The 27,410-nt window shown below is 59.8% G+C and overlaps 1 protein-coding gene and 1 long non-coding RNA gene across 2 annotated transcripts; both read left to right on the forward strand.

Moving 5' to 3' along the window:
• The first annotated feature begins 5,765 nt into the window (after nucleotides 1–5,765).
• Nucleotides 5,766–8,758, forward strand: LOC104871721. Its single transcript, XR_782949.1, has 4 exons — nucleotides 5,766–5,829; nucleotides 5,971–6,052; nucleotides 7,405–7,551; nucleotides 8,208–8,758. It is a non-coding gene; the product is annotated as an uncharacterized LOC104871721 (long non-coding RNA).
• Nucleotides 8,759–17,302: 8,544 nt separating this feature from the next.
• On the forward strand, nucleotides 17,303–24,416 carry Rbbp8nl (RBBP8 N-terminal like). Its single transcript, XM_010637788.2, has 13 exons — nucleotides 17,303–17,404; nucleotides 18,675–18,717; nucleotides 19,055–19,150; nucleotides 19,330–19,442; nucleotides 19,920–19,992; nucleotides 20,150–20,307; nucleotides 20,391–20,455; nucleotides 20,549–20,709; nucleotides 21,169–21,892; nucleotides 22,019–22,145; nucleotides 22,486–22,556; nucleotides 22,645–22,774; nucleotides 24,208–24,416. Exons 1-13 carry the CDS (start codon nucleotides 17,344–17,346, stop codon nucleotides 24,312–24,314), a joined length of 1,929 nt encoding a protein of 642 aa, XP_010636090.1. The 5' UTR covers nucleotides 17,303–17,343; the 3' UTR covers nucleotides 24,315–24,416.
• The last annotated feature ends 2,994 nt before the right edge of the window (nucleotides 24,417–27,410 follow it).

Below are 27,410 nucleotides of genomic sequence, written 5' to 3' on the forward strand. Positions count from 1 at the left end.
CTCCTCCCTTTCTTCCTCCCCTCCTCCCCTCCCTCTCTCTTCTGCTCCTCCCCTCCTTCCCTCCCTCACTCCCCTCCATCCACCTCTGCTGGCTGAGCAACAGGGGAGAGCCTGGTCCCACCAGAGTCTCCTGAGAACGGAAGCCTCTGCCCCACTGGCCCTGCAGCTGTGGCCTGGCCTTTCCCGGTGGCTGTGTCTGCTCCTCCCTGCCCTGCTGGGCTCCACACACTCACAGCCCCACCGCCCTGCCAGGGACCCCAGGGTTCCCAGGCCCAGTTCAGGCCACACTGGCACCTGTGAAAGGGCCCCCAACTGGAGGGGCCCCATGGGCTCCAAGCAAGGACCCCCCCCAGGTCCCAGTGCCCATCGGGCCTCCGTGTGTCCCATGATAGGGTGACAACTGTCCCTTCAGCAGTGAGCCCGGAGGGGCAGAGGAAGCTGAGAGGGCTCTGACAGCAGGCACACAGCCAGGTAAACTGCATGCGCTGCCGCTGTCTGCCGTCTTCTCAGCACTGAGAGAGGTGGCAGGGCTGAAGAAGGGCTGCCTTGGGGGCCCGGGGGCCAGACCTGGATACCACCCACCCTCTAGATGGGCAGCCACAGCAGTGCCTTCTGCAGGAACACGGAGACCTCTCCACAAGGCATGCTGCCTGGTGCTGCTGCGGCCTTGGCCCTCCAGGGCCCCTCTACCAGCCTTGCGCCCTCCCTGCCCCTGCATGACTCCACGACCCAGGTGTCCCAATGTCCAGGGCCAACCCGGAGCCACCCTCACCCTGGGACCGGAGCACATCTTCCCAAGGACCATGGACGCCATGCTGCATGCCAGGGCAGCGGCTCGGCTGCCAGTTCTGGCGCCAGCTGTGGGCTCAGAGGCCGTTGGCGAGGTGCCCGCAGCTCACTGGCACTCAGATTCCGAGCAGGCCCCCGGCCCGACGGCCCTAGTTTGGACAGCACCGACGTCCACCGCGAGGCCTGAGCCAGTCGCCAGTGTCTGAGCAGCTCCTCACCCCACGGGACTGCGCGTCCTGCCTGGCCCAGGACCCCACGGCAGCCCAGAGCCGCCCCCGAAGGCCCCACCCACCGGGACAGGAAGGTTCCAGTCCTGTCCTCTTTTTTCCTCCAAAGACGAGATCTTTGCTCGAGGCTTTGATCTTCCCTAAAGTGCTGCAGCTTCTGCTCCATGTCGGCCATGACACTGACAATTGTTTATTAGTTCTAAAATAGCTGAAATTCATGTCAAACATTCCGCATGTTAGAAAAATGTTTATGAAGTGTTATCATCGTTTATGTAACTGTGCGTGTTGGGAAAGAAGCATAGAACACAGCAGACCACACAGGCCAATCTCAGCCCGGCCACCCCCTGCCCTGGGCAGGGGTCCCAGAGCTGGCCACTAGGGAGCTGGTGCCGAGGCCAGGGACCACTCAGGCCACCCAGACCTGACAGTGCCAGGCCCAAGAGGAGGCACCCACTTGCCCCACTGGATGCACAAGGTCTGCAGCCTGTCAGTGGTCAAGATGGCGACCTGGCTGTCTGGCTGCCCTGGTTTCAAGAGCTGCCAGGCTCCTCTGTCTGCGCAAGAGGGAGAGCCGAAGTAGACAGGTGTCTCCACACGGCACTCATGGGGGCCAGGGCCACCAGCCAGGCCCAGGCAGGGCCCAGGCACGATCTTGGGGCCCACATGGACACAGCTTCTGCTTTTGTGGACCTCGCGTGTTGGCTGACACTGTCACTGCGGGGTGGATTATTCTGCACTGACACTGGGGGGGCACATGGGCCACTCACTGCGGGGTTCTGGCTGCTGCTCAGCAGCTGTGCAGCCTAGGACAGCTCATTTTAGCTCCGATTCCTGACCTCTGCATTGGGAATAACACCCATAAGAATGGCTAAAATTCAAAGGACACCAATGCTGGGCCAACAGGGGAGCCACTGAGCTCTCCTGCATTGGCAGAAGGCAGAGGCACTACGGTGGAATCCCCTGGTCAGCTGCAGAGTTAAGCAGACACTTAGCATAAGCACTGGGCTCCCCGGCTTGGGATCTCCCTAGAGAACAAACCTGGTGTCCACACAAAGCCAGCATCAAGTTGTCCACACAGAGCATGGGCACAGCCACAGGGCCATCAACGGGTGAGCGGACACACAGAGGCCACCACAAGGGTCCTGCTCAGGCAAGGACAGATGCGTCTCAGACAGGTCCTTCTGCCCAGAAGCAGACACGAACGCCTGCAGGTTGTATGGCTCCGTGTCCATGAACCCCAGACTGACCTCACAGTCAGAAAGAGGCCTGATTATGACTGGGGAGAGGTGACAATGGCTGGAGAGGCACCAGGAGTCACCAGCCGAACATGTCCAAACTCATCTGGCGGAGCACTCAAGACCAAGCGTGCTATCACCCGGGTTGGCTAACAAAACCCTGTCACTGGGTAAATGCTCAGTAAAAGTCACTATTAATTGGCAACAGCACCCATGACAGGGAGAAAATGCCTCAGACCCTGAATGAAACACCCAAGATAGCCAAGCGTGGTGGGCATACCTGGGGCCCCGGCGTTCTGGGTGTCTGAGGAAGAGAACTGAAAGCTCAGGTCTGGGCTGGGCAACCTAGTGACTGATCCGGCCCTGTCTCAAACTTTCTTAAAATGGGGCTGGGGAAGTAGCTCAGCACCAAGGCCCTGAATTCAGCCCCAAGGACTGCATATGGACCACAGATACACCTCAAAGGGTGGGGAACCAGTATGGAAACCAGTGCCGGTGCCTGAACATTCACAGCAGCCCCGGCACCCACGGGAGATGAGGTTACTGAAGTGCTTGCTCCCTGACAGGCAGCGCCCTGAAGGCACACGGGCACTGAGGGCAAACTCCAAACCACAGCACTCAGTAAAGAAACCAGGCACAGAGATCACCTCTCAAAAGAGGTGCAGAGGCAGGAGGTGGGTCAGGGCTGCCAGCGACTGGGCATGAGGGAGCCGGGGCTGATGGGCACCGCGTCTCCTTTGCTGGTGAAGGAGATGGAGCTGGAGGTGCTGGTTTCATGATTGGTGTATGTCCCAGGTGCCACTGAATCGGTCACTTGAAAGTCGTTACTTTTACGCCGAGGGAATTTCACTTTAATATTAAGTAAACAAAAAATACAAACAAATATTTGGCAGATCCTAACCCTGGCTATGTCCCGGTCCCTGGGCTCCTCCCACAGCATACAGGGTGGCCAGAGAGAGCACTCCACCAACCCCAGCCCTGTGTGGACCAGAAATGGGAAGAAAAGCAACTCTGCCAACAAATCCATCCCTTGCCTCCTGGGTTCCTGGTGGGAAGACACCGTCCCGGGCCCAGGGGACTAAAGCCCTGCAGACTGCCATGGGCCCTGGGACACTCTGGCCAGACACGACTCTCACAACCCTGACAACCACGGTGGCCTTCTCTGCTCTGTCTGGCAGGTCATTCAAGCTGAGCCATGAAATAAAAGTTTCAATCTGGCCTTACAGTAAACGACCACCTGTCCACCACAGAGCTGGTGTCGCCAGCGGCATTTCCTTCTGGGAAGAGCTTGCAGGAAGCTGTGTCCTTGAGCACTCCTGCGAGTCGAACTTCTCGGGGCTCCAGTCCTGCCCTGGGACACCTGAGTCCCTGTCCCTCTAGGTGCTTGGTTGGGCCACCCAGTGGCCGCCATGCCCTCCCAGGAGGAAGTTTCTAGTGAGCAGAAGTCCTCAGAGGGGAGGCCACAGCCAGGTCCCAGGCAGGGCGAGACACTCAGCGTGCAGATTTCGGTCTCTGCCCACATCCTCCTCCTTTAATTTTTTTGCAGGCTATAAAACTCTGACTTTTAATATTTTCCACTCTTGTTTCTCATAAAACAAAAATATTGGTATTTCTCTAAAGTCACACAGACCATTAATGTATCTTTACGATGTGCGCAGGATCTGTGGTGCATGGACCATGGCTCCCTGACACCAGACTCCTGGCCACGCGGCACCGGTTACGACATCTGGGCCCAATACATTCTCTGCGTGCGCTAGGGTGACGCGGTTTTATTATCTGTGATGTGCCAGCAGACAGCCCGGCTTAGTCCTGGATCACTCCCGTCACTGACACCTCCGTGTCCCCCTTCAGCCTGCCTTCGCCAGATCATGGATCATGCTATCTGGCCGGCAGTGATTTACAGTCCCCATTGCACACCCATCAAGTTCCTGCAGCTCCAGGAAGTCAGGCCGCTCTTCGCAGAGGCAGGAGCCCTGCACTGCTACTGCTTCAAGCCAGGGACAAATGAGCAGAAAAACAAGTCTTGAGCTTCCTGGAGTCAGGCAAGGAGGCCTAGCACTGCCGCCATCCTGTTACCCTCAGGCTCTTTTTCCCTCTGCCTAGAAACAGGCTGATATCACCTGAAAGGGCAGGAATCACAGCAGCCTCTAGGCCTTAAGGAGCTTCAGAGAGCTGTGCTGCCCTGGACCCCATGGGTGAAGTTCTTCAGCTAATCCAGTGAGGGAAACAGGCAAAGGGGTCATCCCTGCCCACAGAGGTCTCCACGGGGAGAGAAAATAAGGAAGGAAGGGTGGGGCTTTCTTGAAGCCTGGGAAGAGGGGCACCAGAAACTTGGTATCAAGAGAAATAATGTAGATTTTTACTTCTATTGAAATTTTAACAAGATAATTATGGATGCACATGGAGGTGTAATGATACAGACAGTCCAGGCATATGCAGGCTTAGCGGGCTAAAGACTGTCAATTAAACCACTGGGAGAGTTTCTAAATCCCAACACCTTACACACAGAGCTATGACAGGAGCCATCAGTGCCACTCCTGGGTCTACAACAAAGAGGACCAGAAACAAACGTTCAACCAAAGCTGTTCACAGAAGCCACAAGTGGAAAACAACCCTGATGCCCACCCAATGATGAGGGAGCACAAAATAACGTGAGCTACCCATCCGATGGGGAATTACTCGGCCCTAGAAAGCAGCAGGACCTACTGTGTGCAGTGAGGGGAACACTAGACACAGGCTGGACACAGAAGCTGGGCCGTGTGAGATGTCCAACAGGCAAATCTGCAGGGAAGGAGCTGACTGCGGAGAGGTGCAGGCCCCCTTCCAGGGGAGGAAGTGTCCCAGGGCCAGACACGGTGACCGCTGCACAGACCTGTGTTCATGGGAGCCGCGGAGCCCCACGTTCTGGGTGGTCACGGTGCAGAGGCAGCTCAGAGAGAGCAGGCGGAAAGCACCCATCCCAAGCAGAGGGCATCCTGGGAGGGGCAAGGATAAAAGGAGGCTTTAGCCTCCTCCAAGACACTTGAGAGCTGTGTGAGGCATCCTTGCAGTTCTTGTGTCATCGGAAAGTAATTTTGAAAGCTGGGTGCCCAGTTTTGAGGCCACAAGGAAGAAAGACGGGTTACCCCTGCCCTGCAGCAGCCTGCTCCCCAGCACAGTCTATCCACGTCAGCACACAGCCAGCTGCCATGAAGAAGCCCCAGCCCTGGCTGGGTCACCAGGGGCCAGAGGCGGGGCTGGGGCACAGGCCCCACACTCCATGCAAGGGAGGCAGGCCCTCCTGCAGGCATATTAATAGGTGACCCATTTATCTGGGAGCCCGGGCCACAGGGCTGGCTTAGCCTGTGCCCTGGCCGCCCACCCCATCTCTTATCTATCAGTCCAGTAACACAAACATCTGGCTGGCCGGGTGGCTTTTAAAGGTGCATTTACAAGCAGCCGCCTTTGAAGCTTTATCTCACCACCCTCCCACTCAGGGATAAAACCCAGGTACCCGCCTCTCCCGGGCCGGGCATTTTGCCCCCAGCTGGCCCAGGAAGCAGGGCGGGGGGCCACAGGAGCCTTCGAGTCTTTCTAAGGTAGTTCCAGCCCCTCATGGTCAGAGCAGCCATCGGGCCCAGAGGAGCCTGCGGGGTCCTGGCACAGGAGGGGCCCTGCTCCCCTGCCTCAGGTCGGGCCATGGAGCAGTCCTGACTCTGAACCCTGGCCACTGTTTACAGGATAGTGTCCAATGGGTTTCTCTTGCTGTCTCCGGAGCCTGGGCGCCGGTGCCTGTACTCATCGCTGCCCAGCCCCAGCCAGGTAGGGAGGCGACAGCACCTTGGGGTGGCTGAACTAAGGAGTGGATGCCAAGACAGGACCCAGAGCAAAGCCTCTAAGGTGATCGAGAAATTGTTCCTGAGCCAGGCACAGTGGCACACCCACCATCCCAGAGATGGGAAACTGAGGCAGAAGGATCACAAGTCTGGAGCCTCAGATGGGCAGCACTTGCCTCCTGAGGCACTGAGTTAGCCCCCAGAACCAGAAGAAAGAAAGACATAGTTCCTAGATGATTGCACAGTCAAATGAACGGCAGGAAGTGGACAGGCGAAGGACAGCACCCAACTCTCCTTTTTCCTCTCCTGCCCTTGCTCCTCTGCCCACAACTCTGAGCATGGCGCTTGAAGAAGGGGCCCATCTCAGGCCTAGTTGGCCCCGTAGCAGACCTGCCCAGGCCTCCAGCCCTGCCCAACTGGGGCTCCCTCAGTGCACCTCTGTCACAGCACCTGCGCAGGGGCACCCTGGGCAGCTCCCGGGCTGCACACCTCCTCCACCCTCCTGTTTCTGCTCTGGCTTCAGCAGCTCCCGCATGCACACCAGCCCTGACACCTCCTGAGCCCCACAAGCCAACCCTGCATTCTTCACCCCTGGGGCTGGCACCAGCTGACATGGCCAGGATGGTCAGCCCCTCGTTTATGGGCTTCAGCAGAGGTGGGGGTCTCATGGGTGCCCCCCTGACTCACACACAGCAGGGCTCAGGGCAGAGGACATCCTGCCCTGCATCTGCAGCTGAGAACGATCTACGAACTGCAGCACAAAGGATTCCGGGTGGTGGGGTCTGGGGCCGCTGGGTCCCACCAGAGAAGGGAGATCCACAAGCCCAGCCAGCCTCTGCCTGCCAACAAAGCTGGGCATGGTCTGTGCCTCAGTGTCCACATGGGCAACTGTAGCCCATTCCTGCTGGCCCACCCGTGCCCTGCAGACTCCCTCCCTGTCCTATGCAGGCACAGCCCCTGGGTTTGTCCTCTTCACCCCATAGCTCTGAGTGCTGCAGGCCAGCACATACAGGCCTCGAAGGTCCCCAGCATGTAACATCTCTGGGGTCCAGTGCCTAGCCGGGAGTGAAGGGCAGGGGATGGGGTCGCATACTACATGGCACAGACAAGCAGCCACAAAGCCGTCCCTCACCAGCTCCTGCCCAGAGCCCCTCCTAGCAGTGCCAGGACTGGAATAGGGCTGGATCTGCACTCCGTCCTGGCATCACCCTCCTGACCACGGCCCCACTGAGAGCTGGGGACTCTGCCATGCAGAACTGGGCAGGACAAAGGGCCTCCCCCAGCTCTGGTGGCCAGGCCTGACCCCAGCCCATGTGGCACATTGGTGCTCTGCCTCAGGTGGTCCCTCGTCCACCACCACAACTGGCTCGTGTGTGTGTGCAACACACTCTGCGCAATGTGACTGGACCTTGAGCTCCGCGTGGACTGGGCTGCTGTCCACGGAGACCCAGCACCTGTGTCCCTGACACACAGAGGCAACAAGGGGTGAGTGAATATTGTATGTCCGGTCTGCCAATGTCTCAGCATGGACAGGGTGAGCCTATAAAACTCCTCAGAGGCAGGAGAACCTGGAGCACCCAGAGGTGGGCTGCTTGCCAGACAGTGGTGCTGCAACAAAGGACTGGAAGTCCCTTCTGCCTGAGCTGTGTGTCCAGGACATGAGTTAGAGGTCCCTACACATCTTCCCCTCCCCAAAGACCCTGACCTGTGACCCACCCTAAACTCAGGACCACTCCCGGGGACTGCAAGGTCAGTGGCCCGAGGTCCTGCTCTGTGGTGTCTCCAAGCCAGGTGGCCTTCACTACGCACTTGGATCCAGGCTGCTCCAGCAGGCACCCTCCACCCCGGCCCCACATGGCTGCTCCCGCCACCCGGGAAGGGGGAAGGTGGGAATGAGTCCAGGACAGGATGGGCTCCCACCCGGCCGCACACCAAGAATGGGCAGGGCTGCACTGTGGGGGTATGGGAGGGACCCACACTGGCACCAGAGAGAGGCCACACAAGAGGGACTGAGCCTAGCTGCACACCTGCTTGGGTGAGGGCTGGGCATGGAAGGGCCTCTGCCCTGGGCTGCATCCAGGAGTAGAGAACCTCAGCAAGGCTGGGTCTCCGGACTGAGTGACCCTCACCCCCGCCCACAGCTGCTGACAGACACCGGTTCCAAGCCCCAGGCCCAGTCCTGGGCATGCAGACGTGGAAAGAGCCCGCTTGTGTCCGGGCAGGATGAGTGGAGACTGCAGTTATGCCAGCCCCACCCACGCCTGCGCAGCCATATGGCGAAGCATGGGTGCCCCTCCCAGGCAGGCCACAGCTCAACTCCCAGATCCACTCACAAGGTGGTGCCCTTGGGCCAGGCACTTGACCTCCCTCATCCCTGGTACAAGGGCGGCAGCATCACCATGGCAAACTCTCCAGCCAGGCCACAGGAAGAGGTCCAGGCAACACAGTGGGCAGCTGAGGCTCTGACTGCCCAGGAGCGGCACAAGGAATCAGGCCACAGTGCCCAGTGTGTGTCCTGCTCCCGGGCAGGCGTGTGTCTGACAGCTAGGACATCTCTCGACCCAACACGTCTGGCAGCTCTGGCCCAGGTGGGGGCAGCACTGCCTCCCACCTCACAGCCATAGGGGCTTTTGGCTTTGTGTGTGTGTGTGCATGTGACTGAATTGAAGGCCTTTGCATTGAGCTGTTTCCCTGGCCCCTTTCTATTTTTTATTTTGAGAGAAGTTCTCACTAAGTTGCTAAATAGCCCAAGGTAGGCTTGAATATGTGATCCTCCTGCCTCAGCCTCTCAGAGGCTCACTCATTAAAGGTGAGTGGCACACCAATTCGGCATTTTAGTCAACTTTATTCTTATAAAACTAAATATAGTCTTGCCTTAATAATCCCATGGTCACATTCCTAAGTGTGGACCCCAAAGGATTAATAACAACATAGAAAGGGGCCGGTGTGAAGCCCAGTGGCTCTTGCCTGCCTGGCAAGTGCAAGGTCCTGCTTTCATCACCAGTACCACAAAACATAAAAATAAAATAACAACACATCAGTATCGGTTCAATCATTGTATGCCCCTGTGGAGCAGAATGACCACAGCCGGGGAGGCTGTGTTCGCTGGGGACATGGGGACAGGGTGAGCATGGTAAGTCTGTACCTTATTCTCAGTTTTGCTATCACCCCAACATTACTCTAAAAAAATGATTTTGCTAATTTTTAAAAAGCAGCCTTATTAGCCAGGCATGGTATCTATACTCCTGGCTACTCAGAAGGCTGACGCAGGAACATTGTTCAGAAATTGAGACCAGCTTAAGTGCCACAGAAAGACCAAGTCTCAAACAGAAAACAAAATCAACCTTACTGAAGAGTGATTTGCATAAAGTGAAGGTCACAGTCTTTCATGTGCAGTGACAGCCCTGTGAGTCTCCCACCTGATAGCCACAACAAGAAGCAGTGCTTCCAGCTCTCAGAGAGCCTTCTCTGTCTGTTTGTCCTCCACCCGGACTCCCCTCAGGCTCCAGGCCCCTTGGGCTGGAAATTCCCTTCCAGGGCTGTATGTCCTCTGCCATGCATGCCCTGCCACATGTAGCTGTTCTACCCAGCTTGCAGCTTGAAGCCACACGTGTTGCAGGTCCTGCCTGTGGGTTACTGGGTTATTTTCCATCACAGGGCTCGAGTCCCTTGCCCAGCCATCCACCTGTGCAATTGGGGGCCAGTATAAACCCCATTGCACTGGGGCAGGCACAGCCACAGGGCTGCTGGGCTACACAAGAAAACTCCCACCTGCCTGGCAAGCGCAAGGTCCTGAGCTCAATCCCCGGTACCAAAAAGAAAAAAAGAAAAATCCATTTCTTTCAATAATGACGCCCAGGCAGAGCCACTGTCCCATCCATGCCAACCTCAGCAAGAAGCAGCCCACTGCTGAGCGCCCTGGGGCAGCCTCAGGGCTCCCGCCAGCTGCCTGGAGGACCGCCTTGCAGACCAAGCTGACTCAGAGCTAGTGTGACTGGCCCAAGGTGGCCCAGCTCTCAAAGGGCAGAAGCCCAGGTTCAAATCTCCAGATTGAAGGCCAGTGTGAGAGCCAGCACTGCCATGGGGAGTGAGCCTCTGGCTTCCCACGAGGACCTCAGGCAGCAACACGCTGCCCCGCCAGGCACATAGTATACTCCGCATGTGCACAAGAGCACACCCAACATGTCACACACACAGACACACAGGTGGACACACACAAGCTGAGGGCAACAGCTGAGCACACTCAGATGTCCACACTATGGCTGAGTCTGCTCTGGTGCTATAGCAAAATGCCTCTTCCGATGAACTGAGGGCAGCAAAACCTTCCCTCTTGCCTGCTGGAGGCTGGAAGTAAAGGGGACACAGGCAGCTTGGGTGCCTGGGGAGAGTGGCTTCCTGATTCACAGACAATCCCACCACCTCCTCGGGTCCCTTGGCCTTGTGCCCTAGGAAGGTCAGGAGCTCCGGTCCCTTTTGTGCGGGCACTGACCCCATCCAGGAAGGCTCCACCTCCTGGTACTGTAACCATGGAGTTAGGATTTCAACATGCAAACTTAGGTCACAGATACTCAGACCATAGCAAACATGCACGCGTGCACACACACACACACACACACACCTGTGTGAGTACACACTCTACTCCATAGTCCCCAGGTACCAGGCTGTGCCTGCACTCACCAAGCCCAGCCCCTCCACGGTCCACATGCCAAAAAAAAATCTGGACAAGAGGAAGCAAGAAGCATCCACAGGGCCCCACGGCCTGCCCAGAGCAGGGGTGCATGCCAACCATAACTCCTCCCAGAGCCCAGCTGAGGGGGCCCAGTGGGACCTGAGTTGGTCCAGCCCGGGGCCAGCTGCTGCAGCCAGCAGGGAGCAGGAAATCCACATGGTCTGTCCTCTAACCTGGGGACACCACCCATCCCATCCACTTGGGGGGCCCTGGGGATCCTCACCAGCTCCCTCCTGCAGCTCCATGGACTCAGTAGTCCCCTACTTCTGCAAAGGGCCGGAGAAGCTGGGAGGGGTGGTGTCCAGGAGGGTGTGGGAAGCCACCCTCTCTGCAGAGTGCAGCCACCACATTGCCAGCCAGAGAGCAAACAGAAGCCCCAGCACCTGGCTCCTCCAGCACCCTGGGCCGGGCCAGCCCTCCCCTGTCACACAGGGCCCCAACTGGCTAGGGCACCCACAGTCCCTGGGCAGACAGGCCTTAGCCCTGCTAGCCTCTGCCACAGCAGGAGCCCCCGTCCCAGGAAGGGCAGAGACCAGCAGCACCCAGCCCCTCAGGGTCACCTCCAATAGCCATCTCTGGATTCCCATCCCCAGGACTCTGGCAGGACAGATCCTGAAGCTCCGAATCACAGACGAGGAAACCGAGTCCAGTCAGGGGTCTTCACCTGCCTGAGGTGAGCTGGGGAGCATTGCAGGTGCACCCCAGCCTGCCCCGCTGCCCTGCACACCCCGCATGCCCCTGGATGCTCCCTGTCACCAGCTTGGCCGTCAGGGCAGCAGCACCAGCCACGGGGAAGTTATGGGGAAACAATTCCATCTCTATTCTCCAGACCCAGCCTGTTCTTCCACTTTCTGCGAGATGGCAGAACCCGTCCGACGGCTTCGGACAGTCCCTGCCTCCTTTCTGCTCCGGGCTGGGAGAATGGGAAACCTGTCCTGCAGGTTTGGCCAAAATTCGGTCTTGTTGCCTGTGCAAGTTCACACACTGCTCACTCCTATCTCCAGGGTGGGGAGCGCTCAACTCGGCACACGGCCCCGGAGGTCGAGGCAGGGCAAGAGGCCATGTGAGTACCCAGTGGCACCAGACAGGGCAGCTGAGAAGCCAGGGGCCGGGGTCACCAGGGTGGGGACATGCCATGGGGGCTGGCAGCCTGGCTCAGGCTCCTCGGGCGGCTGGCAGCAGAGGCGGGTTGCCCACTGGGTAGCCAGAGGGACTCACAGCCACCCGGTCTGGGGCCCAAGCGAGGAGGCGCCCAGTGGGCTTCCTGGACTGGGCTGGTGCAGAGAGGCAGGGCCTGGTGTCACATGGGCTCAGGAGACCCTGGTCTGCTTCAGGGCCCCTCCATCCCGGACCTCCCCACTGCCAAGAGCCCCATGGGGCAGGATCCGGGCAGCTGTGGAGGGAGCAGGACGTGTGGCAGAGCCACCCTCGGCTGGGCACAGCATGGGCAGCCCAGGGTGGCAGTGCTCGGCCCCTGCCCCCAGGCCTGGAGGCAGCAAGGGCCAACCCAGCCCTGAGGAGGAGTCGGGTTGCAGGGCCCTCTGTTACCTGAGCCGAAAAGCAGCCTTGCTCCTCTGTGCAGGTGCGTACACGCATGCAGGGCGCATGCATAGGAGACACACACTGTGCCCCGGGGCCATGTGTGTGTGCAGCTGGGCCTTGTTCGGTGCTGCCACTGTGCGCACAGCAGGGGGGTGGCTAAGGCTGCACATGCGTACTCCTTGACATGCGTACAAATGTGGTTTCTCTGTGTGAGGACATTGCTGCTGCCCACAGGTGTGGTGAGGGCAGCACACGTGTGTGTGTGCACAGGTCCATCATGGGCCTTGGTAGTACTCAGCATGAGTGCTCTGGATGTGGGCCTCCACCCTGGACAGGCCCAGGAGGTTACTCGGAGCCCAATTGGTGCCCCGACCAGGTCCCTTGGGAGCTGGTGACTGTGGCCTCCAGCATCCCACAGCAGGACTCACCACCTGTTTTATAGATGAGGAAACTGAGGCACGGGCAGGCAAGTCACCAAGGGACAGGCTTTGCCTGTCACTGCAGAAGCCCCCACACAGAGTAGGTGGAAACCTGAAGCCAGCCAGACCCCGGTTTGAATCCTGCCTCCACCTGTTCACCTCCTCTGCTCTCAGCCTCAGGGTCTGAATCTGCAGAGTGGGACAGCCAGCACCTCCTCCATGGCCAAGTGGGTTCTGATCACATCACGTGAGCACACACATGCCACAGACATATCAGGGACTCTGACGACATGCCTGGCCCTGGGGTCCCAGGCAGGAGACAGGGGGGAAGAGGAATCACTCAGGGTACAGACAGCCGGCCAGGAAATGGCTCTGAACTATGTCTCCTCTGAGGCTTTAGGAGTTTATTGCCCCACAAGCCAGAAGAACCCACAGCAAAAGTGAGGTGTGGGGTGGATCCACAGGCCATGGCACCTGCTGTGACCACTACCACAGTCAACTCTGTTCTTCAGGGCAGGTGAACAATTAGGTGGGCAGACCAACAGCCCTGTTCCCACAGTAGGAGAGAGTCCGCTCCCCGGGGACCCATCTTCCAGGAGCAGGAAGAAGGCAAGAGAAGGGCAGACGTCCTTGTGGCCACAGACCCAGGCAGCCCCTTGATTCCGCACCTTGAAGAGCAGAGAGCCAACCAAAGTCCCAGTGACACAGGCTCAGCCAACACGAGGACCCAGGGCTCCAACTGTCCCAAGAGCAAGACTTGGGTCTGGCCACTGGCACTGGGAGACAGGGTACAGTGGGCACCTCTATGGGCTTCCTACCAGGCCAGTGCCCACTGTGGCTGCAGCTAGGGGGACCAGAGGGTGTCTCCCCTAGGCACAGCCAGCACGACACAGGGACCTGAAGGAAATCCACAGTAGCTGACCGTGTGCCTGCGCCGTAGGAAACCCAGGCCTCTGCCCTGGGCTGGGGAGGGGTTTGTCCAGCAGAAGGTCCTTTCGGCCACTGAACTTGAGCTTATCACTAGAAGAGGGATCCTGCTGGTGGCACTACTAGCTACCTGGGGTGGTGAGGAAGGAGGGAGGCACTGAGGACCACAGTGCCCTGATCCTTCATAACCTGAAATGCGCAACACTCAGTGGGGGCCTGGCAGCAACCTGATACGTGGCAAAGGTGTACATGAAGCAGAGGCTCAGAGAGGTAAAGCAACTTGCCCAGGCTCCCCAGAGGACAAAGACAGTACAGGAGCCACATGCAAAGCCCTCTCCTGTAGCCCACTGCCCAGACTGCCACCCCAACTGGCTGCAGGGTGGGGTGGGGCACCCTGTCCTGTGGCACTGACACCCCTGCCTCTTCCAGCTACTCTGCAGGGGCCTGAGGGTCAGGTTGGGCCCTGGGAGGCAGGTGGGGGCTTGGGACAGGTAGGGGCCCTGGGAGGCAGGCGGGGCCTGCAGCAAGGGCTCTCCTGGTGGGGACCAGGAGGAAGGTGGTCAGGCCAGCCCTCAGGCTCAGTGAAGCAGTTTCCAGTTTAGGGGACGCACCCTGTTCAGGTCTGGTCAAAGGAATACACTGCCGTTTGAAGGAGCAGAACCTGCAGGTCCAGGAACCCCACACAGAGCCCTGAGCCAGCCAAGTCCAAGCCCCGCCCCCCAGCTCAGTCTGGACCTGGTAGTACCTCAGAAGGTGGCAGTTGTGACTCCCTTTGTTCCTGCCCCCCATGGCCCAGTCCCAAGTGGCAGGAGGACACAGGTGAGCAACCTGCTCTGTCCTCCCACCTGCTCCTTCCTCGGGGCCCAGCTATGGCCTGAGCTCCAGACAGGGGTAGTATACCCATGGGCCAGCCTGCAGCCCCTAAGCCACAGAGCTCAAGTCTCTGTTCACCCAGTCCATCCCCCCAGCAGTCCCTGAGCTCCTCCCGTCTCCACCTGTACACAGGCCCCTGTAGCAGGCCGGCCCTTCCCCGCTGCTAGCTTGTCCTCCATCACAGCCCTCGACAGCCCCTAGCCAAGCCTTGGTGTCTGGAAAGACCCCACTGCCACCTTCAGAGTTCCCTGTATCCCAGGAATCCCTTCAGCCCAAATCTCCACCCCAGGTTTACAGGCCCTTCTGGCCCCTGGCACAGGGTAGCTGGGTGTGCCTGTGTGTTTTTACAACAGGGGCTCATGCCACCCACTTGTGCCCCAAAGCACCTGGTCTTGCAGCCTGTTCCACTGGGGCACCATGGCCACTGCCACCAGCCCACCCAGTTCTAGTCCAGTCACCAACCACACTGCTCTGCCTGTGGGCCCACGACATACTGTCCCCTGCCATCCTTGGGGGACCTGGAGAGGAGCAGCCAGGCAGGGCCTGCAGTGGTCTGGGAGCAGAGAGGGACCCTTGAATGGCAGAGGACAGGACTCATAGGAGAGATCTCAGATCCTGCCATGCTACCTCAGGTCCACAGTGAAGTCACTGGGAACAGTGCCACCTCTCGTGGACCTGGAGCCTACCAGGCGTCTCCTGGGCCCATGGGCACTTTGGGTTCCTTTGGGAGTTTTTTTTACGGGCATCGGCCCAGCCCACATAGCAAGCACCAGGGGACACAGAAGAGCAGCCCACCGGGCAAGTCTGGGTGGGATTTCAAGTGCAGTGGCTCAGCCCCTTCCACCCCTGCTTAGCCCAGCCTGAGCCACAGAGGCCCCAGCTGGCCACCCCACCTCCCAGGCCCCTTAGCAAGCTCAGGCCAGCATAGCCAGGCCACAGACCCACTAGAAAAGCCCCAGCCCTGCACAGGGTGAATGCACAGGATGTGCAGCTCAAAGCCAAGATCAAGTCCAGCTCCCACCTCACCCTGTGCAAGATAGGTGACCTCTTGGAGCCTCGGTTTCCCTATCTGGAGGGGGGCTCCTTGCAGTGTGGTCAGGGATAGATGGCTATGGTGAGAGTGATGGGTTTCCAGCTTGGGGCAGCATGTAGCTCAGGAAGCAGGGGCCAGAATTACCATTTATAGCAGTCACATGACTGCACCCTAGCCTGAGCCCTCGTCTCTCCAAGCCTCTGGAATTCAGAGCCATGTCCTTAACCTGCAAGAACACCCTCAGCAGGTGAGCCCACACTCCCACCCTCCAATTGGCCTCCAAATGGTGGCAGAGCCCCCATTCTTCATTCCAGGGCCCTCACCGCAGGACACCATGCCAGCAGCTGTCACCCCTGCTCCCTGACAGGGTGCGGGGCAGCCTCAGAGCCCAGGTGGGTCAGCAGCACAGGTGTGGGGGCCCAGATCCTGTGCCCTGCTTTCCACCATGCCCCAGCTTGCTCTGCCCAGCAGGCTCCTATGGGCACGACTGAGCGATTCGGTGCCCCCAAGCCCCGCTTGCGCCTGGATGTTACGGCTCTGTCTGGCGTGCTGACACACTTGGCCACAGATAAAAGGACCCAGTGAGAGCCAGGCTTGGGCCAGGACCCCAGAGTTTCTCCTTCCAGGCAGCTCCAGCCCCCTCCTCATCTCTAGGGGCCCCACACCCGCCTCTGCCAGTCAAAGGCACCCACCACCCTGACCCCCAAGAGCCCAGAGTGGTCATGTCTCTGTGCCCAAGGGCCTCTAGATGCCACAAGCCAGGGGGCATTGTGCAGTGGGCCACGGGCTCTGAGGAGCTCCAGCCTGGGCCTCTTCCGAAGCACTGGGTGTCCACTCTGCTCTGAACACTATGGGTGTCTTCGGGGCAGACTTGGAAAATGCCCACGAGCCTGTTTCCTCTCCCCTCTGTGGCCTGTGGTGAGGCCTTGGGCACAGCTCCTATCACAGGCTCACCCACAGGCCTCAGCAGAGGACAGAGGTTTGGGATGTCGCTGCACCACAGCCATGTGGACGAGAAAGCACACATCCTGCTGGGCAGTGTAGAAGACAGAGGGGTCATGGGCACTGGAGGATGAATGTGCTGAGACCCCAGGGTCACAGATGGTCCCACGTGTCTGTCTGTCTGTGTGCGTGTGCATGTGTGCTCGTGTGGTATGTGTCTGTGGGTGTCCTGAGTGTGCACATGCCGTCCATGCACACACAGATGAAGGGACGAGCCCCACCTCTCCGGGCTGTGGTTTGGGAAGGGAAGCTGTGAGACGGGAGGAGAGAGAGGGCCCTCGTGGCTGGCTGGAAGAGTAGCCGATCTTGTTTCATGCACTGACAGCAAGCCCTGGTCAGGCAGGTGTGGTCCACGTGGCTCTGGCAGGGCTTCCATGGGCACAGGGCAGGCATTGGTGAGCCAGACACCTTTGGGCGGACCTGGCAGCTCGGAAGGGCTGGTACTCACCCCAAATGCCCCTTGCTCTCTGCTGCCCCTCCCCAGGGTGGCCCAGCCACACACCTGCACTCCTCAGCTCCTGCCTTGGGGTCTGGGGTCTCCGCCCAACCTCCCTAGGGTAAGCCTCCACGTGGTTCTGCCCTGACGCAGACCTGAGAGCTCGGCTCTGCGGCCCATGGCTGGACTCTGATGCCCACAGGGCTTCCCATGCCAACTTCTCTCACCTCTTCCTCCCCTGAAGGCTGGAGCCAGGTGAGCAGTAGAGGCACAGCCATCTCCAAAAGTTGGGCAGCGTGGCCAGGTGCAGAGCACCATGGAGAACTTCATGGAGTCACTGAACAGGCTGAAGGATGCCCATGAGAAGGAGGTCCTGGGTGAGTACTGGGCATGGGGGACCAGTGGCACTGATGGCCCAGGGCAGGCCAGGGAGCTCCCATGTGTCACCTCCAATTCTCAACAAATCTGGGGACCCCACTTTTCGAGGAAGAGGACCTAAACTGCAAGGTGGCTGGATGCCCAGGCTGGACCCAGACTCAGCCTCGAGAGCTCCCCTTACACAGAGTGTGTGAAGACCACGGCCCTAGAGTGTGGTCCTTAGGGGAGGGGTGCATTTGAGGGTCACCACCAACACCCCATGGCCACCCCAAGTCCAGCCTCCAATTGCATCCATGCTGTGTTGTCCCAGAAAGCCACCCAAATGGAGCTGCGTGGGGTGACACACCTGTAATCCCAGCTCAGGAAGCTGAGGCAGGAGTGTAAGTTCAAGGCCAGCCTGGGCAACATAGAAAGACCTTGTCTCAAAAAAAACAGTCCCCACCAAGACCCTTGAAAAGCTCTGCCTCAGTGGCCCCTCACCCAGAGCTGGGCCAGGGTGTCCACTTCAAAGACAGACTGTGTGCTTCCCAAGGCCTGTTGGGAGCATTCCAGAAGGCCAGGCTGAAACTCTTCTGGTCCCTCCAGGACATGCCCGAGGCCCTGCACTCCTGCCTAGTTCCCCACCAGGCAGGGATTCACCTCCTCCCATCCCCCTGTCATGCCAGGCCCCGCCCAAGGCCTAACAGAGTGCCCAAAGGGGCTGGTTATTTCCTGAGCACCCGAAAGGCAGGGCTCCTTGGGCAGTCTACAGTCCCCCCCCCCCAGTCTACAATGGATGACAAAGATATAACAGCCAGGCATGATGGCACATGCCTATAATCCCAGCATTCTGGGAGGCCGTGGCAGGAAGATTACAAGTTTGAGCCCAGCCTGGGTAACTCAGCAAGACCCTGTCTCAAAAAATTTTTAATGGGGGAAGGGAGGGCTGGGAACACAGCTTAGTGCAAAGGCTCTTGGTTCAATCCCCAGGACTGCAAAATACAAAGATATGGCAAAAGAGGGCTTTTTGAGGTCTTCCCCGAAAGCTTGCTAGTTTCACATTAGCATCTCCCAAAACAGCTCCTCTTGGCTCCTGCACCCCTGCAGCCCCTTTCAGCACTGCGGGGAGCTAAACCGGAGCACGCCCACAGGCAGACAGGAAGCCCTCCTAGTGGGGCAGCCAAGTGGTCAGGGGTCCTCCCGATGTGACAGCCAGTGACAGAAGGTGACCCCTCATGGTTCTGCCCAAACCCTGCTTCGGGCCTGACTTCCCCTCCCTCTACCCCCCAGGCCTGCAGAACAAGCTTCTGGAACTGAACTCTGAGAGGTGCCGGTGAGTCAGCCAGACGGGAGCAGACTGCAGTCAGCTGCTCCCAGGGCCACACCACCACCGGAACTGCCCCCATGCCCCAGGGTGCAGTTACCACTAACCAGATGCAGAGGGGAGACTGAGACTCGTGTGGGGGTGGGGTGAGCCACAGGCCAAGATCACACAGCACAGGTGGTAGAGACAGGACCAGACCCCAGGTGTGCTGCCCTCCATGGAACTCCCGTGCCCCACCACCGACCTGGCTGCAGTCCATCCGCAGGGCCTGAGGTGGCCATGCTGGGGGAAGAGCTCCATCCCCAGTGGCAGCCCCACTTCGGTTCCCTTCCTGCCCCCGCCCCAGAGATGCGCAGAGGGTGGAGGAGCTCTTCGCCAAGAACCACCAGCTGAGGGAGCAGCAGAAGGCGCTGAAGGAGAACCTGCGGGTGCTGGAGAACAGGTGAGCAGGCTGCCTTTCTGGTGCAGGGCTTCTCAAGACCTTCGGCACCTGTGTTCTAAGAGTCCTTCCCAGCCCGATTAACACAGAACACCGGGCCCACAAAACAGTCTGGCATCCTGGCAGCAGCCGAGGGGGCCACAGCCTCCCCTCAGGGTGGCCTCTCCCTCCTCTGCCCACAGACTGCGGGCCGGCCTGTGCGACCGCTGCATGGTCACCCAGGAGGTGGCCCGGAAGAGGCAGCTAGAGTTCGAGAGCTCCCACTTGCAGAGCCTGCAGCGCATCTGTGTCCTAAGTAAGCCTCGCATGGCCCCGTGTCCCCCGAACACCCAGCAACTCCAGGGCTGTCCAGCTTTACTCACAGTCGTGGGGAAGGACAGCTCCCAGGCCTGCTCCGCAGGCACTCCACGCCCAGTTCTGACAAGCAGCACACAGCCCTGCTGACCTATGCCTCCTCGACAGTCTGGGGATGGAAGGGTGTCCCTCCCCTCTCAGGGCCTTGTCCCCTCCTCCCAGTGACTCCCGAGGATCTCCGGGACCGTAGGAAAAGCCCAGGGTTGGGGTCCTCACTTTTCCAGACCTCAAGGCAGCCCCTTTTTAGTCTATGACATCCGACTGTCTGCTTGCACAGCGAGCATTCGGGGCACCTACTGTACACCGGCCCCGGGCTAGGCACGGGAGACGTAGACCAAAGTGAGACAGGGTCCGGAATGTGAGCCCCACCTGCCCTCGCCCCACGTCCGGCTGCTCCACTCATGACCGCCTTTTGCAGCCAATGAGATGACTAAGCTAAAGGAGGAGAACACGGTGTTGAAGGAGGAGGTGAAGCAGCTGCGCGGCCTGGGGTGAGTAGGCAAAGGCACCGGCCGGCACCCCAGTTCCCCACCCCACCCACAGCAGACCCCGCACATGTCTGGGGCCGTGCTGGTGATGGACTCGGGAAGGCTGCACCTTCTGGGTCACCTGGGGCCATGTCCCTCAGCCACCTTGCTCTGCCTCCAGAGACAGGCCCACAGCCCCGGCCGGGGAGGGTACCTCGGACCCCCCCTCTCCCCTGCTGCTCCCCTCCCCCAGCGGCCAGAAGGCCATCACCAAGAAGCCACAAGGAGGCCGCGAAGAGGCCGAGGAAGACCAGCCAGGCACAGGTCCTCCAGGAGAAGGTGTGTGCAGAGGAGACAGGCCGGGGCTGAGCCACCCATCTGAGGGTCTCCTGAGCTCCCTGCCATGGTTTCTCCTCCCACAGACAAGTCTGTGGGCTACAGGACATCTCCAGGGGCCAACCCACCTGAGTCCCGGGCCCCAGACATGGTGAGGCTTCAGCTGACGTGGGAGGCTTGGGCTCAGTGGACAAGGGCAAGGCCAGCAGCAGCCTGGCGACACTGACCGGCCGGCCCCACACAGAGCCCCCAGCGCATCTCCAACCAGCTACATGCCACTGTCGCTGTGGTGCGGCCTGGGTCTCGGGCCTGCCTGGCAGACCGCAGCCCCACTGACGGGACAGCCCCCCACACCAGGAGCAACCCTTCCAGTCCAGTGTATGAGCATAGCCTCCCTCTGGACAGGTGAGTCTCCACCCCGAGACGGGGGGCCCAGCAACCAGAGGCCCCTCTTCATCCCTCCTGAACTTCCTGTCGCTTGGATTTGCTGGGCATCCTGCCTGCCACAGAGCTGCCACGTGGATGCCTCCTGAGTGACCAGGCTCGGAGCCTGTGGGCAGGAGATGGATCAGGATTGGAAAGGGCACTCCGAAGGCCCGTGCCAAGCCCCTGCCTCAGGGTCTGAGAGGGGGAATAGGCAAGGGACGCTCACTCCTGAGAGCCCAATATCCTGCCAGGAACAAGTGGAGGAATCGGTGTCCAGGCACAGACACTCATGGCCAAGAGCACCACCCTCTGCTGATCTGGGGTGACCTTGGGTGACTCTGGGCCTCAGTTTCCTCACCTGTGAAATGGGGGCCCTACTGCCTCCCCTTTTTGGCCTCCCTTTTTGAGGCTTCCTCATTAAGTTTCTTCTCCCCACAGCTTCCTGCGGGCTTCTGGGTCTTCACTCCAGGCCTATGAGTCCCTGAAGCGCCCCCTTCAGGCCGACCACTTCTGTCTCCTGAACCGCCGCCTGTCCCTGCACCTCCAGAGCCCACACAACAGCCCCCCAGCACCAGCCACAGCCCCCCGCAGCCCCCAGCCCTGGGTCCTGAAGGCAGGGGAGGTCTGGGAGGAGCCCTCGGGCCTGCTGGGCCTACCCAGTGCCCTAGTGGGCATGCAGGACCCACGGCTAGAGGGGGCACTGCAACTGCTCCTGGCTCCACGGCAGCTGTGCACACGGGCACAGGCCAGCGGTGACACACTAAGGGGCCTGACCCCAGGCGGGGGGACACCGCCCTCCTGGCATATCGGCTCAGACTCTGAGAGCCCTGAGCATGAGGTGCCTAGGGCAGCCCTGACCACCACAGCCCTGCCTGGTGGGCGGCCCCCACAGCCCACAGGTGGCTCATCACCAACATGGAATGAGGCAGTAGCCACTCAAGACTATGCCCCAGACAAGCCCCTGGACCTCTCAGACCCAAGCCGGAGCAAGGACACCCCCAAGTCTGCCAGCCAACCCGGGTCCCTCAGTCCCAAACTCACCCACCCTCCCAGCCCTGAGCCGCTGACTCTGTCCCAAGCCCTGACCTGCAGTCCCCCCACACTCAGCAATGGCACTCAAGGAGCCACAGAGCCAGAGCCAGAGAGGCCTCCCACTCCCACGGTAAGGGGCCCAGTGCTGACCACCGCCCAGGGCCTGTCCTCAGCCTCCCCTCAGCCCTGGGCTGCCCTCAGGTGTAGCTCACTGGCTGCATGCAGGGCTGACTGCCCCGGCCTCCTGCCTTCCCAGGGTCCCTCACAGCCTCTTCCAGGGCCCCACCTCAGCCTGCTCACTGCCGCTGGGACAAGATGTGCGGCCAGAGGGAGGTCAAGGCCAGCACCCCACCCACAGAGCCCCAAGGCTGCCACGCCCCCAGGTACAGTGAGCTGCGGGGTCACCGGGGAAGTGGTGCTGCAGGGGGAGGGAGGGCAGCACCCGGCCCTGGCAGCCCTGGCCTGGGGTGTGTTTCCTCCCACCTGTGAACAGAAAGGAGCTGAGGGCCCAGCAGACATCCCATTACATTGGCTCCAGAGCTGACAGTGGCCAAACTGGGGGAGGGTACCCCAGTAGGCAGGTCCCTCACACAGGGGTGGGGGAGGCCTAGCCTGTGTCCACACCCCAACAGGTGCCCTGGGGCAAGTTACCCAGCTCTGCAGAACTTTTCCCTATCCCGGTTAGACAGCCCGGGTGGCTAACCCTTCCCCTGTGTCTTTCAGAGCCCCGCAAGGCTGGAGTGCAGAGGCCAGAGTCGGGGGAACTGGAGGAGGCTGACACCTCCAACAGTGAGGTGAGTCCACAGCCACATGATGGGGGAAATGGCACTGCCCAGGCTGGCAGGGGTGCTCCTTGCCCTGAATGCACCCCCTTCTGCCCAGGTGGGCTGGAGCTCTGAAACAGGGGCCAAGCTGAGCACAGCAGGAGAGGAGCACAGGTGCTTTTGTCCGCAAGAACCCCGGCAGGGTCTGCAGCAGAAGAGGAAGCAGGCCTTGGACCTAGCAGGCAGAGGTACCTCTGCAAGGGTGGGTGGGTACGGAGGGGTGCTGCCTTCCCCAACAACTAGGAGAATAGCATCCCCAGGCTAGCAGCCTTGGGCCTCTCCAGCACCAGGCCCTAAGAGGAGGGACTGGGGCAGCCTCAGTGAGTCCTGACTGCACAGCCGTCTCACTGTGTGTCCTGGGCCTCAGTTTACCCACCTGTTCTAGGGAACTAGTACTAGGTCCCAAGCAGAGAGCAGGGCACAGTTATCACCATCCTCGGAAATGAGGGGCATCCTGGTCCATAAGCAGCCTCCTCCCCACCCCGGGCACAGCACCCCCAGCCTTTCACGTCCACCTTCAGGCAAGAGCAGACAGAGGTCGGCTGGGCCTGAGGTGTCTTTCCCCTCTGGGGCTGCTCACCTGTTTGCCCAAGGCGGTGCCCTGGGGTTCAGCTCCTCCCGATAAGGAGGGCAGGAGCTTCGGCCCTGGTACTGGGATATCAGGACAGCCTTCCACTTCCTGCTCTGGGCACAATGGCTGGGCCTTTGAACACCTAAGCTCATAATCATGTGGCCCTGGTGTTTGCCCAGGCTGAGCTGTGGCCACCACAATGCGCCATTGTTGCCGTGGCCTATGTTTGCTTGAACGGAGGAGACTGGCACACCTGTCTGTTCCCAAGTGTTTCCTGCAGTGAACATGCAGAAGCGTCCTGGGGGAAGCCATCCACAGGGTGCAAGGAGTCACCGCCCTCTAGCCAGGGTTGGGGGAGTTGCAGGGGCTCCCACAGGCAGCACTCCATGCTCTCGCAACACCTGCCTGAAAATCAGTAGGACAGGCCCTGGCCTGCATGCCAGGCATCCACCCTGCTGGACAGGGCCCCAGCCAGCCCAGCGCTAGGACTGAACGAATGCCTTATATCTTGTTCCTCGGAGCTTACGAAGGGCCACAGTGGTCAATGCCTTGTGACCCCATGACCCTGCCCAGCAAGTAGGATTGCACTGTTTCACAGGCTGGGAAACTGAGGCTCAGAGAGGCGAGTTTAAGGTCACAGGCGTGGTGCATAGTGTCTTGAGTCAAAGCTGACTGCACGTGGCACCTTGGCAGGACCCAGATGCCCTCCCCTCTGGTCTCTGGCCATACAGTCAGCATCACAGGGACTAAGCCTCAGCTACTCACAACTCCAGGTCACCAGGCCTGTCCCAGGCCCTCCACAGGCAGCGACCTCATCATTCCTGGACCTTGTCTCCAGGCCACATGTCTGGGGACATGAGCCATGCCTCCACCAGATTCTCAGGATTCCCCCTCCCACAGGGCCACCCTGCTCCTGGCATCCTTGCTGGTACGAAGGAGGTGGCCACAGCCACCCTCGAGGCCCTCAATAAGAGCCAGTGTCACCTTGAGGGGGACACACCAGGCCACCAGGGGCACTGCCACACCTCTGCTCACCTTTGCTTCCCACAGCCTCCAAGAAGCCATGCCGAGGGAGAAGGAAAACCAGGGAGTTCACGATGGCCACTGAAGGGCCCGACAGCCCCTCACCTGGCAACAGTAGCCCTGAGGAGAACTAGCCAGTCTGGGCTGGTAGCTCTCCCCCAAGCCAGCTAGCCCATGCCACACCACCGCAGAGGGCCCGCGTCTACAGGGGTCCTGGAAGCTCCACCCTCTCAGAAAAGCACTGCCAGCCCGGTCCCCACACTCAGACCAGCATCTGCTCCGTGGCAGAGCGGCGGGGGCGGGAGGCCGGCAGCCTCCTGGATGCAATGGGCCGTCCTGCTGGAGCTGAGCAAGGCTGACCCTTCCCCCAGGGATACAGCTAGAGGTGGCAGTCTGGGGCGGCCCCTGGTGGAGTCCAGGCAAACAGGCATCTAGCAAGGCTGGCGGAGAGAGGGAAGGTGTCCTCCCAGACAGTCCAGAGAGAGCGTGGAGAACGAACACAAAGGAGGCTGGTGTGTGCTGCTGACAGGGCTGAGGCCATCCACCTCCACCGCCCTAGCAAGTGACTCGGGAGGATTTCAACTGCCCCGTCCTGAAGGGCAGAAATCCAGGCCTTCTGCTGTCTACAGAGCATGAAGGGGAGCCAGCAGCAAGGCCCTGGGGAACTGCAACAGCATGTGCACCTGCCCCGGCCCCTCCTCCCCAACACAGTCCTGCTCTGTGGCCCGTGCCATCCAGTGGTGTCGCCCCAAGGCAGTAGCACTCAAGGGTGCCCAGCTGTTTTAGGAGGACACATCTCAGGACCTCTGCACTCTGCCAGAGGAGCTTAAGTATCAGAGGCCAAGGCCCCACCCCAGATCCACTGAACCAGGACCTGCAGGTGTTTGAAGCAGCACCCACAGGTGATTCCCCTACACAGGAAGTCTCACTAAGGCCTCAGTTGGGCATCAGGGAGCTGGTGAGCAAGCAGGAGAAGGGTGAGCATTCAATGACAGAGCACAATGAGACAAGGTGTCCCTGGGGAGGCCAAGGAAGGTGGCAGGGGAGATTCAAACTTGGATTTTAAGAGTTAATAGGAGCGTGTCAAGTAGGCAAAAGGCAAATGTACTTGGGGAAGTTTGCTAAAATCAGAACTCTAGGAAGTGAACAGGCAGGAAAAAGCGGGGAGGCAGAGTGGAGGTGCACATTTATGGTCCCAGTGCTCTGCAACAGTGATCTGAGCCCAGTCTGGATGACAGTGACTTAGCCAGACCCTGGACATAGCTCAGTGTGAAGGGTTCAACCCCCAGCACCAAAGACAGAAGGGGGCAATGGAGGATGTCGAGGAAGACACTGGGGGTGCCAGCAGAAGGAACAGCTAGGAAGCTCCCTGCCTTGCCCTCAGAGCATCCAGACAGAGCCCTGGTAAAAGGCCAGAGAAATTGGGGCCTGAAATGTCACTCAGTGACTCCACACCTGCCTGGCACATGCAAGGTCCTGAGTTCAATCCCCAGTACTGCAAACAAACAAAAAGGCCAGGGGAAGGGTCAAAGAAAACAGGGCCACAACACACAAAAAGAAAGAAAACAGGGCCAAACCTGGGGGACAGGACTGGTCAAGCTGAGGCAGGCAGGCCCACAGGGTCAGCAGGAGTCTGTGACTCTTGTGCCATGGGGTAGCAGGACATGGGCATGTGGTGTGAGGTCCAGCCTTGCTGACTACAAGCTGTCTGACTGCCGGCCTGAGAAGCCAGATGGCCCTGTCCCAAGTGGGAACTTGTGCATGTCCGTGCACATGCACGCGCGCGTGTGTGTGTGTGTGCGTGTGCATGTGTGTCCCAGCTGTTAAAGGTTGTTTTGACTTTTTCCAAAATGAAATAAAATATAAGCTGTGTGCCCCACTCACTTTGATCTCTGTCCAGGATGGTCTGCAGTCACCCACCTGTCCTCTGGGGCAGGGTGGGGAGCAGGTAAGGGGAAACAGACCCAGAAAGACAGCCATGTTCCTGCCTCAGTGTCCCTCCAGCACCTCACAGCACAGCATAGTGCCAGCAGGCATCAGAGGCAGCCCAGGACTCGACCCCTTCTGCCCAGCAAGCTGTGGTGGGGTGCTCTCCTCCCCACCCTGACAGCAGCGCCTCTCCTGGATGCCACCTCATTGTCCCCTCCCCATTGGGGCCTCCCTGAGACAGCAGTAAGGGTTGAGGACCCAAGTGCCACCCCAGGCTCTGCATTTCACAAGATGGCCTTCTCCTCCCATTTCTGACAAGCCAAAGCAGCTCAGGGAGGCTGTCCGCGTGTGAGGTCCCCCACCGACACCCAGCAGTGTCTGCTTGGGGAACCTGTCCCCAGCCCACAGACGTGGCCTCTCCTGAGAGGGCTGACCCTGGATTCTAAAATGTGCATTTCCTCCAGCCCTGAAAATGCATGCCCCGAGGATGCCCACTACACACATGGCCACAAGGGAAGCTGCCTACTCTCGCTCAGCCAGCAGAGGCCCTGAGGCCAATTGGGAAAGGGAGGGGGGTCTGGATGAGCATGCCAGCCCAGCACCTAGCTCAGTGTGACTGCATGCGGCCATGTGCTGGGCTTCCTGGCCTCCCCGTGTCCACTCCTCAGCCAGATTCATCCTGATGACTCCCTGAGGTCCCCCTTTAAAGACAAGTAACCCTAGGAACTGAGCGCTAAGTGCAAGATCTGTAGATCAAGACACTGCTGCAGGGCCTGGTCGTTACTGCGGGATGTGGTCTTCTGTCCATTGACCCTCGGTCTCTTCTTCAGACAGGGATGGAGGCCTGGTGGCAGACACCGTGGGGCTCTCCGGGTTACCGGCCTTGTACACACGGAAGCGTGTACACGCGGAAGGGAGAGAGGAAGCTCAGTCCATCGGGCACATAGACTGAATGGGGAAGTGGAGCAGCGCCTAGCCCACGCCCCGGGTTCGCCGCGGCCAGCAAGAAACCGGGAGCTGGCACCTCTCGGTTGCAGACAACGATGTAGAGACTCGAACCCGTGGTACAGCCAGGCCTGAGCAATTGTAGCTCCCCCACACAAACGCGCTTAAAATGCTTCTAGGACCCAGGGGAGCTCCGTGGTACGTTGCCGGCTAGGGCGCCCAGCCAGCCAATTAGCAGGCGCGGGAGGAATATATTTGCATGAGGGCGCGCCGCAGCCAATGGACGGGCGCGAGGGAAACATATTTGCATGTGGGCGCGGTATGACCAATGGGCGGCAGCGCGGCGGCGCGGCGCG

This window comes from Fukomys damarensis, unplaced genomic scaffold (genome assembly GCF_012274545.1).
Source record: "Fukomys damarensis isolate Sample0158 unplaced genomic scaffold, DMR_v1.0_HiC HiC_scaffold_22, whole genome shotgun sequence".
Lineage (NCBI taxonomy): Eukaryota > Metazoa > Chordata > Mammalia > Rodentia > Bathyergidae > Fukomys > Fukomys damarensis.

Bases quoted from the DNA above. Each gene is read 5' to 3' on its own strand.
- Rbbp8nl (XM_010637788.2), top strand. From the start codon at position 17,344: ATGGAGAACTTCATGGAGTCACTGAACAGGCTGAAGGATGCCCATGAG. The intron at 17,405-18,674 runs GTGAGTACTGGG...TCTACCCCCCAG, and splicing joins CCATGAGAAGGAGGTCCTGG to GCCTGCAGAACAAGCTTCTG. The intron at 19,993-20,149 runs GTGAGTAGGCAA...CTCTGCCTCCAG, and splicing joins AAGCAGCTGCGCGGCCTGGG to AGACAGGCCCACAGCCCCGG.